Genomic DNA, 22,721 nt, shown 5'->3' on the forward strand with positions numbered 1-22,721 from the left:
TGTGCACGGAAGCAAAAGGAAAACAAAGATTTTATTCTCTACTTCCCATCAGCAGGCGATGTCCAGCCACTTCCTAGGAAGCAGGGCTTCAGTACGCATAGCGGTTGCTCCGGAAGACAAATGTTGTAAATAATGAATGCCCCCCCTTTCCTCTTCCTTTCTCATAGCTTTTATTGCTGAGCAGACATCATCTGGTACGGAATATCCCTTTGGTCAGTTTGGGTCAGCTGTCCTGGCTACATCCCCCTCTAAGATTTTGCCCATCCCTGGCTTACTGGTGAGGGGGGGAAATGTTGGAGAGACAGCCTTGATGCTGTGCGAGGACTGCTCAGCAGCAGCCAAAATACTGGTGTGTTATCAACGCCTTTCTAGCTACCAATACAAAGCACAGCACAACTGAGGGCTGCTGTGGGGGAAATTAACTCCATCTCAGCCAGACCCAATACAGGTTGTTTCATATTAGCTGCCTCAAAGATTTAGGTTTGCTTAGAGCCAGTTGCATCATTAGTTGCCAACTTCAAAAAAATCCCAATATTTTACATTGATTCTGTCTTCTTAGAAAAATAGGCTCTAAATACAAAGCTTTTAAAGGATGTGCCAATGTGGAACTGCATCTTTGTCATCTGAAAATGCATAGGCATAAGCTGAGTTGTATCCACAATGCTTTTACTGGTCCAGTTTACCTAGCAGTTTAGAAAGGATCAATTTTGTTGTCAAGGCTGACAATAACTTGCAAAACATAGTAGAAGAGTCATTATTTACTTCGGTTCCTATGCAAGCATTGGTATGAGAAATGGTCACATTACTGTGAAATACAAAGTCATTATCTACCTTTAGGGATTCCTTGAAGGTTTCAAGGGGAAGTTCAGACCTCTCTCCAAGACCTGTGTTTGATCATCTGTTCCCTGCAAAGACTGTTAGCAATTTCAAAAATGGGAAGTAGTAGGAAAATTACTAAAAGTCACCCTGAATATATAAGCTCAGTTTTTTAAAGTAATTGTTCCTTTCAGTTGATAGAGAATGTACTAATCATTTCAAGGCATTTATTATACTACACATTCATTCGCAATGTAAAAGTTCTTTCCTGATCATCTCTAGTCCTTGCTTTAATATTAAGCATATTGCTCTGTTCACAGATATTTTTTTTTTTTTAGCAAGGAAATTAATACTGACTGAAGTATGATATATTGTACATACCAAGGTTATACACCTAGGTGCCTACCAAGATATTACTACTTTTGTTTTCACTAGTAATTATTTTAGTATGATTTACAAAATGAGACAGTCATAATACAGACTTCCTAGCGTACTATAACTGAAGCCCAAATATTATGGTCATTATACATAGCTATTTCTTTAACATTTATGAGAATCTGGTCCTTTCCCTGGAAATGTAATGTGTACTGACTTAAGACTTTGTGTAAAAACACTTTCACTGTCTGTGCTTTCTTTCCTTTAGACCAGGGCAGTCCAAGGTAGTGAGTAATGAATAATTGCTTTAGAGAAACAGAGTTCATCAGATATTTTGGATTTTCATATAGTTTCTGTACTAACATGAAAAGAAGATTATTCAAAACAGCTAGTAGACACAGAACTACTATGGTAATATTGTATGGAAAAAATGCTGGGCACTACAATAAAAGTGTTAACTATACTTTTCAAATAGCTAATAATGATATAAGCACTTTGGTTATAGATAGAAATAAAAAGTTCAGATTGTTTGGAAAGTATACAACTGATCCTCTTAAGAGCTCTCAGTTGTCTCCAGACCTCAACCTTCTATTGATGCTGAGAATGAATGTGCTGTTAAATGAAGAGATTGTCCATTTTCATTGACAATGTTTGCATTGCAACATCTTGGACATTTTGAAGCTCACCCATTCTGTTTTACAGGAGTAAAATAATGAATGCTGCAGACTAAAGCACTACCAGACTGCATTGTGGGCATCTGAATTTATAAATTGGTTGTAGAGAGATAACATGATTTTTCATATTAATATGGTGATAATGGATTGGTATCAATAATAATAATAATAATTATAATTATAATTATAATAATATATAAAATATAAAAATATAAATAAAAATATGAAATATAAAAATATATAAAATATATAAAATAAATTACAATAATAATTATATTAGTGTTGTTCCATAAGTAACCCTGGACTATAGAAAGAGTATTACAGCAATTCAGAAGATAAGAAGTGTTTCATTTTATTCCTATATACTGCTAGTAAAGCGTATGTTTTGATTCAGTGCATTATGCTTAACATCACAAATTGGCATTCTATGAATATTGTGGTACTGGCTTCTGAAACATATTAAAATTCAAAAAAATCCTTAAGCATGTATGATTTACCAAATGCTCTGATGAACTGAGGACACAAAGAACATACTTGCTAAGAGATCACAAATAACCATTGTGTTTTCTATCATATTTATTACAGACTGACAAAAAAGAGAGAAGTAATGCCTTGAATGTTGCAATAGATAGCATGTGCAAGAAGACAAGAGACCTCCGCAGACAGGTAAGCAACCTGGGGAACTGAAAAGGTAGAAAAGGAGACTTGAAGGATGCTTTTCCAAATTGCTATTTTCAGTTTTTGTAGCACTGTATTTTGAAAATAAAGACTTCTTCTATATTAAAAAAATACTGAAGATAGTTACACTATTCCATAGAAATACATACATACAAATTTTCAAAATTCTGGGAAAAAACCCTACCAGATGATACTGGCTAAATATTAGTATGTACATAGGCAAAACTCGGCATGTGTACATGTCTAAATATATATTTGCTATAGAAATATATCAGTGATGTACTTTGGATATCGAGATTCATTTTATTTTAAATAAGCTTGAATTATTATTGGTTGTTGGAACAGATACCTTGAAGGGACCACTGGGCCACTGTGTCTAGTTCTTTACAGTTGTGAGAACTCATACAACAGAAAAGGGTCCTTGGAATACCTGGTCCACGGTCTACCCACCCATTTTGCACCCCAGTATCCTAAAACTAATGTAAGACATGGACCAAAATCCACAACTTTAGTGTACTGCAGAAGATGAGCAGAAGACATCAGCTGTGTTTACATCCTTTCTCTGCAAGGAACACCTTTGAGAAAAATTGCAAATCATGTTGAGTGTATATAACGTGCCAGTTTAGAAAAGAGAGAGCTAGAAAGCCAGTAGTTTTCTCAGCCAGGCTGCCCCAACCAACTATATGAAAATTTATGGCTACACAGAACATGAGCACACGCTGCTTTCATCCTGTCTCTAGCTGTGGCTATTTATCAACTCTCTGGTGGAAGAATATCCCTCCCAACTTTGTGTGCAGTCTTACAAGCCAGCCTATGCTTCATGATGATGAATAAATTCCTTCCTGTCTCCCATAATCAGCCAGGGTAAGCCTTGAAAGATGAGATGAATATAATATAAATATAGTGTTTACAACTAACTAGCTATCCAATTTCTGCTCACATTCCATCGAAAATATGTTCAGCTCAGACACCCAGCAACTTGTATCACAAGCTCAGTGTGTCTAGGAACTCTCCCATTCTGTCCTACAGTCTCTTCCATGAGTTAATTAAACTCTAGCTTATTACAGTTTACTGACTCTCTTACAGTGTTTAAAATCTGTTAACTAATTCAATTTGTGTGTTTCTGTAAACCTTTGTAAAATGTTCAGGCTGAATCTAATAATGCCCAATTTATAGTCAATCTATAACTAGTAGTTTTCTCTAACCAGAGTAGCTCTATGGCTTCTTGACATTTTCCACTGGAAGGTATCTATGAGAAATATTTAATCTACTTCCTCCAGTTCTGTGTTCATGCGTGTGAATTGTATAAGAACTGTTTTAGGAAGAGTGCTTACTGCACATCTAATTCCTGATCTGGGAAACATGGAATTGTGAGTTCTGTGCCTGCAGATATTGCAGTAGACTCTTATTTGCTTTCACTTATGAACATTCATTATTCTCTCTCCCAGCACTTTTACTAGAAAGATGAAAATTATTATTTGGTCTACTCTTGGAGGTTTTATAAAACTTAAATTATTTTTTTTTAATGATACTGTATACCATAGCTGATATTACATTAGGCACTCATAGTGGATTCAGGGCTATAGTGTGCACAATGTACTCTGCTTTCAGTCAATTACTGGGATTGCCTCTGCAAAATTGGGGTTGAAGATGAAACCTTATGAAGTTGTATTTTTGAAATCTCTTCAGTGTAGTGCACAATAAACAAAACCATCACATAAGTGCTGGCCCAGTCACCACCTGATTGTGGGTTATGCCATGGGCCCCTATGGAACATCTTTGTAGACCACAGTAAGTAAAGCAAAGGAAGGCTTGTATCTGGCAAGACTTGAAGGCAAAAGTAGCTATCTCAAGAACAGTGTCATCTGGAAGTTGTAAAAATCTCTGACTTTTCAAATGAAATTATTTGTATTCACCTCAGGAACTTGGACAGTACTTGTGGGGATTTAAAACTATTCTTGTTTGTTTTGATTTTTACTTGTATTGTGCCAGAGATGTGCATGTCATTTCTGTGTGTGCAGTTTTACCTAGATCACAGCTTCCCTGCCTAGTAGACCTGTGTGAATATTTAGGAAGGAATTGCCTATTCATTCCAGTTTCTAATTCTGAGAAATTACCATACTCGGTTCTTACCTCCCAGTTGTTTCCCAGAGTACCGTGAATGGACTGCACAGATGTTTCTGTTATGGTTGTTCCACAGTTTTGGTTGGTTGGGCTTTTTTATAAATGTTATTCCTGATGATATTCTTATGTTTCTATGTTGCTTCTTAATCATGAATAGCTTTTTCTGAACACGAAAGAGATTGCCTTCCTGGCATCCCTTCAAAGCAGAAAAGAGAGATCCCTCAATAACAACTAGTTCTTCCAGGACTTTTGCCAGTGTAGTCTTGTGAGGCAATAGACAAATAGAGGCAAACACAGTTTTCTGTACTCATCAGGATACTGATGTTTAATAGTGTTGCAAACAGCTGCTGGGATTTTTTTCTCTACTTTCCACTGTTTGTTTTTGACAACCTTATGCCCCATGTTTTATAAACAACATGTTTCTATGTTATTTTTTAATGCACTTTGATACAAAAACAAAAACTCTTCACACTTCCACTTCTGTAACAGTCTGCTCAAAGGGTAAGAATAAGACCTTGCACCTTAAAAATAAAACAATTTGTCAGACATCATCCTCCCCCTGCTTTCCCTCTTCTGATGGTGTCTCTTTCACTTAAAAATATGAGAAAAAATTTAATTCTAGCACAATAGCTTCCCTATTATTGCCTGCTAGCACTGCCAGTACTGTTCTTCGTCTGTTTATATGTTTCCCTATGTGGCTACTTAGCTTTTAGCATTTTGCTCAGAGTCAGAAACAGACTTAACAAGTCATGGAAAAAATGATTGTTATGATTAGGATGAAGAGAAATATATACTGCTTCAGATATTCCTTTTTTCTTTTGTCTTTTTCCTTTCTTTTTTCTACATTGTAATTTTTAATCCTTGAATGCTACACAAGCCATCTTTTGAAAATCTCAGCTTCGTGTATTCCTTCACATAGCTGAAACAGGAACATAATTTCAAACTTGTTTGTATTCAGCAAAGACACAGCATTATCTTTTTTTGAAGAAGAAGATGCGTTTCACTGTTTAATTGCACGATAGAGGATTTCTTAGAACAGAATAATAATGATAATTTATATGTGAAAGGTTAATTAAACCAAGCAAACCAGTAAAAAGCTACAGCAAAGAATTATGTGATGAGAGAGAAAATTAGGCTGCTGGTTTGAAAATTGGATGCCTCAAGCTCACCACAAATGTGACTCAGGTCATTGCAGTCACTGGTCCTCAAATAATACATTAAGGCTGCCAAAGTCCTACAATCTGGGCTATGCAGAACCCAAAAATATTTCTCTTGGAGATAATGAATCATCGGCCATGGATATCAGTCCACAGCTTTTTGTTGCTGGTTATTGTAAATTGAAATCTTAAAGTTTAAACTGTGATTCCTCAAGGTCACATTCACATACTTAATTTTAAGCAGGCGAGTATGTCTGTTTTCTTCAGTTGGACTTTTCCAACACAGAAATTTTAACAGGTAACTTGGCAGGACTGGAGGTTCAATGTATTTTATTCCTGGTAGGGAAATTTTTTATTATCTCTTTCTTCTTATTTTTTAAAACTCCAGCCTGAATAAAGCTGGGAATGTGAACATGACAGTAAAAATCCAATTTTGTATTGGAAACCCCTAGCCTTTGTCTTTGAAAATTACTTTTGAGAACATACAATGTATCCAGATAGTAGCTGAGATATGCTACCGTAAGTTAGAAGACAAAAAAACATTCCAAACATAAACTTACCTGTAGTTTTTTGGAAGATTTGTCTGTCCCATGTACCTGGTGAGTCAATGAGAGCTGGCTTTAATGGTGAGGCTGTCCAAAAGCTAGTGATGGAATTCCTATCCAAATCTTGTCCTGATAATCAACAGATTTCTCTGCTATTATTTCTGCTGTGCATGTTCACTGCCCTACCTACGAGGACAGAGGCATCAAAAAGATGGTGGTTTTTTTAATTTTTCTAGCTGTAGGAGTTTTCACATAGATACATTGGAGCAAATGCTAAGTGAAAACTTGTCCTTTGGCAACAAACCTGTCAGTATGTAAGAGCTTAAAAGCTTTTTGTGTTCTTTTCTGTTCCAGTCAATATCTTTTATATATATTGTAAAAATAATTTTTTGCAGTAGGAAATTCAGTGAACTTGATAATTTAGTTGCACTGCATGTATTGTTACGATTGGTATATTTGTTGTAGTGTTCTATGATTAAAATGAACAATTGCCATGTGTAGGTTTATAACATGGAAAATAACCTCTTAAATGAAGTAATGTCCCAATGATCAGTTATAAGGTTACATGAAACCTAATTTGAAAGGTAATTTGTAGCAGAATGTTACACTTCTTTAATAATTTAAGTAAGAAGTTCAAGAACAATTAATTTAAATAGAGAAAATTGAACTTCAGATTCATTTGTCGGTCTTCTTGCTCTATTAATCTATTATCAGGTGGCATAATCAGTAATCTCATTGATATAATTACCATGAAGGCTACCATTTTGCTAATCAAACTGTATTGTTGCGTTTTCCAACAAGGCAGAAAATATTTGGGTAATTTTGCAATTATGAAAACAGGTGATGTAGACTATTTTGTGAGTGCAAACATAATTAAATTAATATTTTCTTTGTAAAATGAAATAGCCTTCTCCCTTGGCATCCAAACTTCAAGAGAGAATACCCAGGAGACATTAGAGTTGGTCTAACAGTAATTTTTCATGTGTGGCATCATTTAAGTAGTCTATTCTATTCATCAAAGAACATGATGGCTCCCTTGATTTCAACAGAACTAATACATGTTTAAGTGTTTTACATATCTGTACTCACACATACACTCACACATACAAACATGCATAGTAGTGGTATATTAAAATTGTTCCTAAAATTAAATAGAGTTAAAATTAAATAGAGTTTTCTGTGTAATAGATAAATCGCAGCTGCAGTAGGTTTCAGACACATAATCCTGCAAATAATGCAGGAATACAGTGTGTACCTGTTTATGTTATAAAATACTAATGGACAATAATCACAGTAGACTTTAACAAATAGTCCAATTATCAGATACTAATGTAATGTTTTCTTTTGCAGCTCCGTAAAGCCATTATAGATCACATCTCAGACTCCTTCTTAGATACCACTGTTCCACTTTTAGTTCTCATTGAAGCTGCTAAAAATGGGAGAGATAAAGAAATAAAGGAATATGCTGCCATATTTCGAGAACATACCAGCAGGCTTGTGGAGGTATGTTTGATGGAGTTGCACTCTTTTTTGAATATATGGTATAAGTGACTTGCCACTGCACATTTCCTTTGCTGGCAGATATCATAAAACAATTAGGCCTGGCATTTCAGGAAAGAATACATAGATGGCCTAGGGTAATAGTAAACATACTCCATTTTTTATATAATGATATGCAGTAAAATAGTGGGTTTTGTGGTATTGGAATTTATACAGTATTTCTTTGCATAGAAATTAGGTGGTGGGGAATTCTAATTTGAGAAATTAGTCTAAGCCTTTCCACAAAGATATTCAGTGGGAACTTGATCAAATGTGTGATTCTAAGGAGTATTAGCTCAAAGTGTGCAGAATACTGCTACTCAAATTATGTGAGACACCGTATTAGTGTTAGTTGCCAGCTTTCTCACGTTGAAAGTTTATAGCGTGTGTAATGAAGAGGAAATGGTGCTCTGACTCACCGTTTAGAGCCATGAACCGTCTAGCAGACTGAAAGCATGTTGACATATACGCTGAATAAATTCACTTGCATACATTGTATACTCAGTATTCATTTCTAATGGATATACTTCTTTATTACTTATAAATGATACTTCTTTGTCACTTAGAAATTTGCAAATAGAATTGGGGGGAGATGTGAGTTTGTTGGACAATCGGTCCTGCAAATGTGACTAAATATTCACTAATTTAAACTCATTCAAGCTGGAGCTTGAAACACTGATGGAATACTGAAGTAATGGATTTTTGCAGGAATATTATCTCAAGTGCCTGTAAGGAACGCGTTGCTAAGTTTTGTGGGGTTTTTTAAGCTTTTAGTGCTTTTGCGTGCTGTAATGCAAAAATGGGAAAAATCAATGAGTTCACTCTGTGGCTGAAAATTTACTTAGGAAAACTATTTTGCTCAGAATGAATTCATTAATCTTGGGTCACCTACAGATAATGAAAGATAAATAGATGAACAGCTAAAGTAAAAGTAGAGTATTGCATTTATGTTTTTCTTCATGGTCATGTAGTTACAGAATAAAACTAGTTATTATTCTCCAATTTACAAGAGTGTCTTATTTTGACCATGCTGCAAAATTAAATGAAAGCTAAAACACAAACCCAAAGTTTTTAAGGTTTTTCAGATTTTTAATACTGAAGCTAAACCAGCCTGAAGTGGCTTGATTTTTAGAAAGGACAGGTGATGTCTGAAGATCAGATCACTTTACTGAATTTGGAATTGAGTCCAGGTCAGCTGAAATACCCAAATCATTATTCAATTTAGATGATGTGAACCTAAAAATCCAATATTCATTTCCTTTCATGGGTTTGAATTTGTTTCCCAAATGCAAGGAATAGCTGGCCATCAGGGTAGGTTTGTGATTAAAGGGGCTGATGGCTGCACAGATACACTGCCTAAAAAATCTACAAGGACATGTAGCAGCTGCCTGCGAACATAAGACTGCCCGGAAGACAGCTATCCTTAGTGATGTAGGAAAAACTATAGCATAGTTTTGCAATTCCAGCATAGTTACTACCTAGAAAGGAGAGGGGGAAAAAAAAAGTCAAATGTCCTTTTTCAGCATAGACATTACTAGTCCATTTTGCAGTGTCTCTTCTGCAAAGTGACAACCAGACTAGACAGTGATGCTTCAAAAACTTAGAGATTGCCTTTGGTCACCTCACTGAATGATTAACTTCAGAACCCTCTGTTTTTACCTAAACTTATTACTTAACTGCTATTAAGCAGAGCAGTCTAAGAGGGAAAGTATGTGTATAGTTCATGAATGTAAATACTAGCGAGCGATTCATTTATCCAGATTATTCTGAGGACATCAGACATATTTATTTTACAAGCAAATCAGTAAATGATAAAAAAATCATGTGAGGAGATAAAAGCAAGTCTCACGACTGTTGTATAAAAGAGTTCTATTACATGGTAGACTGATCTAACTGTATGTGTAAATATACAGTGTGTGTGTACATATTTATATTTATACTGTGACTTAATATGCTGCCTACAGTGAAGAAAACATACTTTTAAAAATGTTTTAAGTAACTGGCTTTCAGAGAAACTGTATACAGTGCCACCTCCTATTGTTGAATTAGTTGTTCCAAATTGTTGCTTTACTGGTGCTTATATCGTATACTGCTATTGAAAATTATTGTAAAATAAAATGGAAGTTATCTTCCGGATATCTACTAGACCTGAAGTATTTTATTTAAAAGTTGTTTATATTAGTTTAATGCACTTAGCAGTATCTTCAAGTGAGAGCTTGATTAATGGCTTTGTGAGAAACTGTACTGCTAAACTCTCCAGCAAATTAATTAGATAGTAGTTGTACTGCATCCGTCAACTGCTAGCCTATCAGACGTAAAACAAAACAAAAATGAGAAAATATTGACAGCTAAGCAAGTGGCCACAAAGGGGCTTTGTACATATGAAGAGATTTATCTGATTTTTAAGAAAAATTCAGTCATTTCCAACAGCATCATTGAAGAAAAATAATTATGGCAGCTGTTTTGTGGAAAGCGTAATACCAATTCAATTGATAAACCTGGAATAGCATTTAAATACATTAGAGCTGTAAATTGGAGGCATATTTTGGTTTTTAGTGACCTAAAACCTGTTAAGCTGAGAATACATATATATATTTTTTAATTGACAGTAGTAGAGCACTGCACTGTTGCTTTAATTTGTCAAGGAATCTGACAGATAGATAGACTTAGATCTTACTAATCTTAGTTTTCACAAGTGTACGTACTTCAGAAATACACACATACTTCAGAAACTGAGAAGTGGCAAATATGTATGGAGCTTGGTTTCCAACTGAACGTGGTGCCATGGGTAATGGATATTCCATAGAAATCAGGTATAGCTAAAAGTGCTACCAAAATCAGGGGGCCTGATTCTGCAAGAAGGACAGGACAGATAGAAAGGAGATGAGTTGGCTCTGCATCCTTGCTATGTCTATTGTCCATTTATTTATCAAAGAATTTACTTTTTCTTGGTGAAACTTCTAATGTAGAAACATTACCTGTCCCCTTTGGGACAGCTGCCCAGCCTTTTGCCAGGGATATGTTTCATAACATGGTGTTGTCTGCCATCTGTAAGTTGGACGACAGGTTAAGTCAAGACCAACCCTGTACAACATTTCCAGAGTTTATGAGAAAGTTGTCAAGCATCTTTGTATTTTATTAGAAGATTCTTAAATGACAGTTATGATTTGCATGTTTGCAGGAGAGTCTTCATATTCATTCCTTTGTTATTTATTTCCTTCACTACTATAAAATCCAACAAACAAATCCCCTTACAACTTTCAGGTTATGAAATATAAATCTGGAAAGCTAGTCATGTATGCTATAACAGAATTGGGCTTGATCTCTGCAACTGAGAATAACTTAAGTCAAGTATTGAAGTGCAAGATCATGGTGGCCAGATATCTGGCTATGGAATACTGACAGAGACAACAGTTGAAGGTAAAATATTTTAAAAGCTAAACAACTAAGAAAAAAACGTTGCAAAAAATGGCATATGACAGTAACGGTACTAGAGAAGGCTGGTAGGTGAGGTAGATGAGACATCAGACAATTTTAATATAACTGTGAAGGCAGCTTTACCATCTACATGTAGCTGTGAAATCCAAGGGTCTAGATGGATTGCGGGCACCAAACAATACAGCAAAGGCCAGTGATGCAAGCAAGACTGCCCATATTGTTAAATACAAAATACCTTCTTTATCAGAAGAAAAAAGTCTTTTTCTTTTGTCAGCTGCAAATAGCCTTTATGGAACATAGGACATAGTGAAGCTGCTGAGCATTGAGATGTGAAAACCAGCTCAGATGCTGGCAATCCCTAGTTTTTGTCTTGGAGAACAAAAGCTAAGAAAAAAAAAACATTTACATTCTCGCTGTCCTTTTTTTCTGAATGTAAAACACTCTAGGTGTGGATCTGAGCCCCTTGTAAACCTTTGACATCCATAACATCCCATGGTAAAGAATTTCACAGCTTGACTGTGTGTTGTGTAGAGAAGTATCCATGAAACCCCCACATGATCATTTATTTCACTTGCTATCCCTGAATTCTTGTATTAGAAGAGAAACTGAGCACCAGTCCCTATTTTCCTTCTCCATGCCACCTACAGACCTCTGTCATATCCTCCTTCAATTGTCTGTTTTCCAAGTTGAGTATTTCTGGTCTTTTTAAATTTTCGTTGTTTGGAAGCCGTAAAAGGATCACCTTGCTACGTTGCCTATACCTTTGCCCACACCTTCCAGCTCATGAGCTGGTAGGTCAGAACTGTGCATGCTATTCAAGATATTCAGATATTTCATGATGATCTCTGTTTCCACATCTATTTAATTCCTAACAGTGTTTCTTCTCAGACGACTGGTGAACACTAAACCGCAACTTTCACAGAAAGTTTATATGATAATCCCAAAATCTTATTCTTGATTAGTACTAGTCTGCTGAGGTCCATCATATATATGTAATACTAGATTATTTTTTTTTTTCCCAAATGACTTGCTTTGCATCTCTCTAGATTGAATCTCATCTTCTGTGTTATCATCTAGTCATCTAGTACCATTAAGTCCTTTTGCAAATCTTCATTAGTTCTTTTATTTACTACTCCGAATAACTTGGTAAAAGATGCGTAAAAAAAATGAATAAAAAGTTAATGCAGACACTGTGACCACAAAGAAATTTCTGGGTCACAGCTTTCTCCCAGTTTCCTGATTATTTGTTCCTGAGCTTGAAAAAATGATGCTAATCTACCTGTATCAGCTGAGAATTACTGGTTCTCAGCCACCCCGATTCTTGGAGGAGTCATAGGATCTACATGCCTGGATCTCAGTACGGCATACACAGCAACCTCAGGGAGCGCATTCTTCCACCGCCTCCATGTATGGAAACAGGCCTGTCCATTTCAGCTTGATTTTAACATTGCTCTTCTAAAAGATATTTATCGCATCAGAAAGCTTTATGACTATTTTCTTTTCATCATATAAAAGTAACTTTTTGCACTTGAAGATATGTGCTGTGAAATCAGCTGCATGTACTGTCTGCTGAAGTTTAATTCTCTCCAAACTAAGGAAACAGTATTTTAAAAAAATGTAGCTTTCCCTGAACCCAATCATGCGTTCAACTTCAGTAAGTCTCCTCCTTAAAAAGCAGTGTCTCAGCTCTATCCTGTCAAACACACTGTTCCAGCTGAACATGTTCCACACACCTACAAGGCTTCAGAGCAACACCATTGAGCTGGGATGATGATGTTAGTATTGCACCAGTGATGAATTTGATAATATCAATTTAAAAATGGAAACAGGACAACATGTTGTAATAAAGAGATGCTATTACATTCTCAAAATAATCAGTGAGCCATAATTTGAATCAGCATAGTTTTATTACTTTCTTTAATATGTCCTTTGTAAATGTTAATATACACTGTTATTCTGTGACTCTGTGAGTTGTAAATGATGCTGTTGTTGCTATATTGATAAAACCATCAGTGTTTAATTTTCATTTTCTGATATTTTACTTGATTACAGAAACTTGCAAAATAAATTTCTGAATCTGGTCATAGAATCATAGAATGGTTTGGGTTGGAAGCGACCTCAAAGATTATCTAGTTCCAACCCCCCTGCCATGGGCAGGGACACCTTCCACTAGACCAGGTTGCTCAAAAGCCCCATCCAACCTGACCTTCCAGGAATGAAACACTTCCAGGGATGGGGCATCCACAGCTTCTCTGGGCAACCTGTTCCAGGGCCTCACCACCCTCACAGTGAAGGATTTCTTCCTTATATCTAATCTCAATCTACCTTCTCTCAGTTTAAAGCCATTACCCCTTGTCCTATCACTACAGGCCCTTGTAAAAAGTCCCTCTCCAGCTTTCCTGTAGGCCCCCTTCAGGTACTGGAAGGCTGCTCTAAGGTCTCCCCGGAGCCTTCTCTTCTCCAGGCTGAACAAGCCCAACTCTCTCAGCCTTTCCTCATGGGAGAGGTGTTCCATCCCTCTGATCATTTTTGTGGCCCTCCTCTGGACTCACTTCAACGGGTCCATGTCCTTCTTCTATGGGGCCCCAGAGCTGAACACAGTAGTCCAGGTGGACTTTTCAATTTAAAACCTTATGTACCCCGTTTACTCGTAACCCAAGATAAAGTTTTCCTGAAGAAGATTTACCTTGCTTATATTAAGTGCCTGTCTCTCCTTTGACTAAATGACTTGTTTAGTCTGGATGTCTAATTTCTAGATAGCTGAAGTGAGGTGGGATGAATTGTACCTTGAGAGATGAGTGTTGGTCTATTTTGAGACATACATTATGTTGCGTTTTCTCATGCTCCATATAGCAGTTTTTAATCAGGTGTATCCTGTTCTTCCGTGCATTTTTTCATCTTTTTTTGAAAGATCAAGGATGTTTGAATAGTAGGTTATGATATTGTTTTGTATATAAATACAGTAAACTGAGTTGGACGTTATGAAAACAAAAGTTCATCTTCTCACAAAGGTTTCTCCAACAATGAATTTGATATGGAAATTAGAAGTACTATTTGAAATTTCAATAGAGATTTTCTGTGGTTTCTATTTTAATCTGAAAATGAAACCTTCTCAAATAGAAAAATAGGTCTTGAGAAAGAACATACTTTTTTTGTTGTTTTTGAATATGAAATGTTAATTAAGCTAAGCTAAATTGCCTGCTACACTGACTCTGTGCTTATATTGTAATTTAAGAAACAAACAGTATCCTCATAGGCCGGTGACCTTTGTAAATCAGCTTGAGGATTAATATGTCTTACAAATATCTCTCTTCTGAATTAGCATTTGGAACTTACAGTCTTTCCTTTCAAAATTGATTTAAGACATAACAATATAATACAGTTCAGAAGTACGTATATAAATTCAGTGAAGTACAAAACATCAGTGAAACGGAGAGACTGAATACCACTCCAGATCTGGGGTGATGATGTTTCCAAAGGTAGTAGCAACTACAGGTAATATCTTCTCCCTTGTTTTCTTATGTTTTCTCTCTCTCCTGAGTTTATTAACTACTCTGTGCTCTTACCCTAGAGGTTCTAGCTTCTGTTAAAAAATGCATACACTTGGGATGTTAGGCACACTTACCAGGAATATTAGCTGGTGCTTTGTGGACAGTGATAGCATTCGAAAAGTTCAAACAGTGGCAGAGTATTTGAGATACCTTGGTTAACATCTTTGCAGTATTATAGCTGCACAATAATTGCACAAAACAGAATCTCGTAGTTGTAAAAGTATCTATCTGAATAGTATCTTCAGATGTATGGGGGAAGTGAAATAGTCCTAGTAACACAGTAAAAAAAAACTCCAAACATTAAAATGCCCGCTTTGGCTATTACATTGAATGCTTCCCACATATGAAATGGAAACCCAGCAGCTGAAGTATTTTCATGAGTACCAAAGGTCACATTAAACATTATTCAGATGGAGGTTATTCTGGGCTACAGTGCCTTAAATTGCTCATATACTGCATCAAATATTTGTAAGTCTGAATATTGATTTTGTGACATTGAAAAACTAGGATATATTGCACAATGAAAAAAGCAACCAGATTTGTGTTAAGATTCTGTCTGTACTCTGTCTGTGGGCCTTGGCTAAAATAAATTCCCTAACGATATGTTTCTGTTAGAAAATGCTTGTTATTAATTGGAATTCCTTATTATAATGCAGCAATTTTGATAAAAATATTTCAAAAAATGAAGATTAACTGCTTTGAGATTTCACACATTTAGCTTTTCCTTTGAAATGCCTTTTCATTTAAAATGTTACAATTAAATTGCAAATCTAATTGAAATATTTGATTATATGGAAACGTTTTTGAACGGTGTCTTCTTGTCTTCTAGGAAATTTCAAAATTAGCTCTGAATATAAACACAATTTAATATTATGAAAATTATGACAAAATAATGATAAAAAGCTTTAGGGGACTTGTTTGTACTTTACAGTCCCTTGTAAGACATGCCTGGTTTTAGTGAATATAGTGTTCTGGCCTGTGGTTCACTTCTACCAAAGACCAAAAGAAATTCTGATATTGAGAGAATATGTACGTAAAAATGAATAAAAGATAGGTAAAAAGGAAGACTGAAATGTCACATCTACACAAGGAAAAAAGCAGGTCCTCTGTAACTAGAAATTTCTTGTTTGGGAAAGCTGACAGGCTGTTCTCCTGAGCTGGTCTATCAAAGAGATGTAATGCTTTCTGAGAGGAGGAGTGATAGGCTGGGTGAACTTGAGATTAAAAAAGGAATTTGATGGGAGCAGGGAAGAATCCTCTGATTATCTTTTCTTTTGGCACAGATGCAAATCTCCCACTGCAGTGTTTAAAGGTCAGCTGTACCAAGCAGAGGCTGAGAGATTTAATAGGAGAAGTGGAGGCAATGATGAAGCGAACTTTGTGTTCTTCATCTCTCAGTACCCAAATATATCATATTCTCTGTAGTTCGATATAATAACACTGACTTCAGATCCACTACTCTGATACATAAACTTGAGGGTTTAGCCTATTGCCTAATTCTTGCCCTTGTGTTTTTCAGTTTTGACTGTATTCCAATATGACAATGCTGGCTTCTAGGAATTAGGATTTCTAAGGTTGAATCTGTTACGCACAATGGACAGTAACAGAGAGCACATATATTTAAGTGCATCAGTGTTGTAATGTGTTGATATAGAACAGTAAAGGCATGCAGGACATACAGAGTGTTGTTAAAAAACAAGTTTGCCAGTTAACATAAATATTTCTAGTGCAGGAAATCCAGCACATCTGTCGAAGGTGAATTCTCCTTAAGAAATCATTCTTTTTAAATGAAGTTAAAAGCTGTAAAGGGGAAAAAAATCTTGAGTTATAAAAATATATGTAGAGAAATAAATTGTTTTGTCGCTTTCCAGTTGAACAAGATACAAGATGCGTAGGAACAAACTATACAAATACTGACAGAATCTTTAAGTTACTTTAGGAAAAAATATTATTAAGATCTTGAATAAAATAACTTTCTGGCTCTTGTTACTTCAGCTACTTCTAAAACTAGCTTTTAAAAAGTTGAGACTGACATCCTGAATGTGTTGGGAGAACTTTGCTTCACGGCTTATAATTTGGGTCCAGGCACTCCTTGCTTAATATAGGGCTCCCGGCCCCTTACCTGGGGAGGTTGTCTCTGTCTCTGGATAGCAGAACACAACGATAAGGATACGAGAAATTCCTTTAAACCACCTTCATAGGAGAGTTCATAGCTTTTTGCCACTTTAACGTGACCAAACTATTGTGTGTGGAATGACTGCAGTCTGGGATTGGCACCTTTATTATTTTAAATTGAAGTATAAATATTTTTTGAGTTTCTTGGTTTAGAGCCTTTCCTATTTACCTAAGAGCTGGACCCAGAAAATGTGTTTGAACTAACATGAGCCAAGCTCATGGAATTGCTCATCCTTCACAGAAATTAAGTTCTTCAAAGGTAGCATTTATTTCATTTGTGTTTCAGTAGCACTCTGGAGACTCCAAGAAATATCTGGGTCCCTAGATTTGGGAAACCAGATGAGACAGATAAACTGCAGAAGGAGACAGAAAGGGAGAATGAATCTGTCATGTGGATCAATGACAGGGCCTGGAATAAACCAGAGATAAGTGAATTTAGCTAACTCAAAATCAGTCACCATTAAACTCAGTTAAGAATATCCATGTAAGGGTTTATCTGAATTAACTCCTTCTATTTAGCAAACCATTAACTGGTGCAATTTCTATAAAGAAACTGAGGTTTGAGATATACAGAGATATAAAAATAATTTTTCATTCAATGCTATTACAAGTACAATGCCATTTTGGCAAACAATATGGAAGAACTTACATATGGTGCAAATGAAATGTGTTCAGGGTTAAACATACTGATCAAAATGTTTGTAAAACCCAACACAGTGGAAACAATAGTAAGTATTTGGTAATCAAAAGGGATCTATATTGACAGTAACTTAATAAGCATACTACAAGAAAACTCATGCTTTCTCTCAAGCAAAACACAGGACCACTGGCTCTTGAACTAAAGCTTTCTACATCTGCCTCTTGTGGAAAACAGCTCTGCTAAAAGTCAGTTTCAACATGGAATCTGCAACTTAATCGTGACAAGTTGCTTTTCATTTTCTATACAAAGAGTAAATATTTCTCTTCAAGTACAATGGGAAAATTCTCACTACTTCAATCTGTTTTATTGACATGTATATAAAAGATGATAGCTCTTTTTTGCCACTTTGTCTGATTTTGTATGTAATTTGCTACATCTTTCTATGTCAAATTTTAAATATACTGACCCAGAATATTGGGTTCTGAGAGGAACTCACCATAGTTCTGAAAGATGCAGGCAAAAAAACCCTAAAAAAATCACCTCACTTTTGTACTTTCCTGAGTCTACAACAACCAACCTTCAAGCAGCCTGTGGCGGCTATTATTTTAACCTCCGAACATCCAGTACATAAGGACTATATTCCTTCACATTACTTTTCTTTTGCTCAGAGCTAATGATCATAGGAAGAAATCTACTTGAATTCTGAAAACAAAAAACAACAACCCCGATTTGCCATCCAAAGTGACACTTACATAGTTTCCTGGCAGACAGCAACTTAATCTAAAATTTAATTTAACAATCACTAAATGAATTTTGCTTTACATATTAAAGTGCTGCATATACAAAGTACTGTTAACTGGAAGATTCTGATTTATTTCTACCACCTTCAAAGACAATAGGGCATTGAGTATTCTCAGCACTGCACCCACTTTTATGGGTTTTCATCACAGACTGATAAACTCTAAATAAAAATAACATTTTAATGCTTCATTACTAGTTCTTTAGTATTGATTGTACAGAGGTATTGAAAAACAAAGCTACTACTGACAGTGGCAAAACTCCACAACAACTGCATGTGGAGGGGTCAAATTGACAGATTCCTGGAACATCTTTATTAACTTTCAGGATATTAGAAGAGAGCAGAATCTTTTATCATTCTTCTTAGGATCATAATCAGAAGACAAGAAACATGAATCCTATTATGTAGAAGTTTTTAGTTTCAGACAGTTCAATGCTAAGGAATTTCATCCCCAGACATAAGATCCTAGTCTAGGCCTTGTAATTTTTTTGCTGGCACTTCTGTTGTTACTATTCTTTAACCCGTAATATACTTTCAGTGCTATCATCATATAATCACATCTGTGTCAAAATAGCAATTAAAGACCCCAAGTTGAAGAGTATATTATCCCTATTTTTGCATTACAGTTTAACTTCTGTTAGTCATGTACATAAACATACACAGCAGCTGTCACTAGGATGCAGGATCCTGTTGTACAATATGATCTGCAGACACAGAAATTAAATGTGGTTCTCTGCTTGAAAGAGCATATATCTACATATGAAACATGAAGCAGTTAGCATATAGAGATATGCATGCAGAATATTGGTCAGCATTTGGGGAATAAAATGTACCTGTCAGCAGACTAGGAGGACATTTTTTTGTAAATAAGATAAGCACTTTTAAGCATGATCAATATTTATGAATGGAAAGTGGATTTTCATTACGTTACCATACTAATTTCTAGAATCAGTCTATCCTTGACAAATTAACTCCCCTCTCTTATCACACGTTTTTTATTCTTTTTTTTTTTTTACTCTTATTTAGCTAGTTAACACAATGCTTTGTTTTTAAGAGGAAAACCACCTTCAGTTTGCTAATTTCTATGCATCCTCAGTTCGTATGATTCAGAATTCCCATTCAGCACTCCCCTGTTTTTGTCTGACTTTTTCACTTTCAAGAGAGACCAGTGTGCAGCCTGCTTGTTCAGGCAGCGTTTAGTTAGCGGCACATCTGCGACATCTGGGCAGCGGAGGTTCCTTTCTTGTAGGATCTTCATTGCCGCAGTTCAGTTAAATCCAAAGATCTTAGTGGATCCATTTTAGCAATCCAACTGCTGACTTCGCTAATTTTAGCAAATCTGTGATTAGATAGGTCTGTAGCAAGCAATACCAATCTAACTACAAAACCAAAAAATACACTTCCTCATTTACTTACAGATAATTTTTTTCTGCAACTTTTTTAAAAATCAAAATTTTAATGTCTGAAACAGAAATTTAATGCCAGTAAGCCCAAGAGTTAGGTCTAAACCCCTGCTTTCCCATTTCAGCTATTTCCCATTTCTGTGCTGAAGGCTCTGAGAGTTCTTCAGCAAACTGACCTGCTTGTCAAGATGATGTGACAGCATAGACAGCCTTACTGGTTACAGCCTACAGACCCTCTGTTGTCAGGTGTTGCTCTGTTTGGTTGTTTGTTTGCAGATAGCATGCAAAAGGGAAGCCTAAAGATGGTAATCGCATTTGTGGGGGATGTGTGGAATTATTTCTAAAATGAAAGGCAGCACAGGAAAAATGTGCAAATGCTTTAAATTCTGATAGAAGAAGCCTGGCAACAGTAATTGAGAGGTGGCAGGCAGATGGAAGGAGGCCTTTGAAGACAGGTCACTTGTTCTTGATGTATTGGAGCTGGTAGATGGATGCTTAATGGAGAGCTAATGTGGTCAAAATAGTGAATTAAGAAAATTAATTCAATAAAATTAGCTTAAAGTCAAGCACGTACTTCTAAGCGTATCTAAACTTTAAGACTTTGAACCTTGCTATTTTGGGTCTCACAGAGTTCCAGCATCTTGCAGCAAGTCCTGAATTAATAATGTGAGAATTTTTGCACCTTTATGTAATTAATCAAATAAGGCCCAACTTTCCTGTTACTGATTGAGCTTCAGGTGATAAATGGTGACATTTTCATTAATCCTTTTAATCAGAGGCTTTATTGCATAAGTGTGAAGCAAGGGAACAAAAGATAAACAACCCAAAGATTTATCAGACTTTCTACATTTGAGGGGCATATTTCAACAGCTAGAAACGTCAGCCACCTAGTACGGTGAGGCAGGGTGTACCATACGTTATGTGAGCTCCAAAAGGGAAATTGTCTTGGTTCAACATGGACTCCTCATCATAATACACATAATACACAATTAACATTTTTGCTGATCATGTAAAGACAGCTGACACAAGTGCAGTGGTAGTGACTTTTTTCTTGTATTACTGCAGAAACCAGATTTAGAAGTTCCTCAGAATATTAGAAATTGTGATAAATGTGATTCCATCTTACGTCCCCAAAAGTCTCATAGTTTTGATAGTACTGATCTGTAATGAGCCAGTCACCTGTAAAAGAATAATTCTGAAGGTGCTAAAAAAGGCACACGTCATCATAATGTTAACATCAGTTTACTAAAGCTTCTGCTTCTGAAGTACCAAATACCTCTGTGAGTGTGTGTACTTGTTAGGGTTTGTTGGTGTTTTGGTTTTGTTTTTTTTTTTTCCATTAGAACATGGATGCTGTGATATCTGGTGAAGGAGGAGGTTTATTCCTGTCAGTGGAGGTGCTGAATATTCTTTTCTCTATGTGACCCTCTATGCAAATTGTCAGAAGTGCATCAATTAGAGGCTGTTATCCTTCTGTCAAACGATCTGGTCCCTATTGGGTCAAATTGGCCAATGGGATCCCAAGTTCTCGAGGACAAACATATCTATATACATAACGTGTGTGTGTATATATATATATGCATGTATGTATAGAGAATAGGTTTGCATTAATTTCACCTCTTTTGGAAACCAGATTTCTAGCCTAAGACATGAGGTTTTGTTTAAAGTTGTTATTCCACAGGCTAAGAGAACTCAAGAGGCATATGGATGACAGGGAGGTGATTAGGGACAGCCAACATGGCTTCACAAAGGGCAATTTGTGCCTGACTAATCTGGTGGCCTTCTACGATGGAGTGACTGTGCTGGTGAATAAGGGAAGAGCAACAGATGACATCTGTCTTGACTTCCATAAGGCCTTTGACACAGTCCCATACAACATCCTTGTTGCTAAATTGGAGACATAAGAGTTTGATGGATGGACTATTTGGTGGATAAAGAACTGGCTGGATGGCTGCATCCAAAGAGTTGCAGTCAATGGCTTAGTGTCCAAATGGAGATCAGTAACAAGTGGTGTCCTTCAGGCGTCCGTATTGGGACCCGTACTGTTCAGTATCTTTATCAATGACATTGACGGTGGGACTGAGTGCACCCTCAGCAAGTCTGTGGATGACACCGAGCTGGTGCAGTTGATATGCTTGGGGGAGGGGCTGCCATCGAGAGGGACATTGACAAGCTTGAGGAGTGGGCCCATGTGAACCTCATGAAGTTCAACAAGGCCAAGGGCAAGGTTCTACACATGGGTTGGGGCAATCACCAGTGCCAGTACAGAATGGAGGATGAATTGTTTGAGAGCAGCCCTATGGAAAAGGACTTGGGGATATTGGTAGATGAAAAATTAGATATGACCCAGCAATGTGTGCTTGCAGCCCAGAAAGCCAACCATATCCTGGGCTGCATCAAAAGAAGCGTGGCCAGCAGGTCGAGGGAGGTGATTCTGCCCCCCTACTCTGCTCTGGTGAGACCCCACCTGGAGCACTGCATCCAGCTCTGGGGCCCTCACCACAGGAAGGACATGGGCCTGTTGGAGTGGGTCCAGAGGAGGGCCACAAAAATGATCAGAGGGCTGGAGCAGCCCTCCTATGAGGAAAGGCTGAGAGAGTTGGGGTTGTTCAGTTTGGAGAAGAGAAGGCTGCAGGGAGACCTTATTGCAGCCTTTCGGCACTTAAAGGGGGCTTATAAGAAAGATGGAGAGAGTTTGTTTTTTTTTTTTACTGGGGCGTGTAGCAATAGGACAAGGCGTAATGGTTTTAAATTGAGAGAAGGTAGATTGAGATTAGATATAAGCAAGAAATCCTTCACTGTGAGGG

General features: G+C 36.5%; 1 protein-coding gene across 3 annotated transcripts in view; it reads left to right on the forward strand.

Moving 5' to 3' along the window:
* CTNNA3 (catenin alpha 3) overlaps nt 1-22,721 on the forward strand; it is a 544,198-nt gene that overhangs the window by 308,232 nt on the left and 213,245 nt on the right. For all 3 annotated transcript variants that reach the window (XM_009465979.2, XM_087766290.1, XM_087766291.1), the window contains exons 8-9: nt 2,451-2,531; nt 7,720-7,872. In XM_009465979.2, the coding sequence (XP_009464254.2) occupies nt 2,451-2,531; nt 7,720-7,872 (234 nt within the window). The remainder of the gene's footprint in view (nt 1-2,450; nt 2,532-7,719; nt 7,873-22,721) is intronic.

The sequence above is a fragment of the Nipponia nippon genome, unplaced genomic scaffold (assembly GCF_047370975.1).
Source record: "Nipponia nippon isolate SJK-2023a ecotype South Korea unplaced genomic scaffold, ASM4737097v1 scaffold_3, whole genome shotgun sequence".
Lineage (NCBI taxonomy): Eukaryota > Metazoa > Chordata > Aves > Pelecaniformes > Threskiornithidae > Nipponia > Nipponia nippon.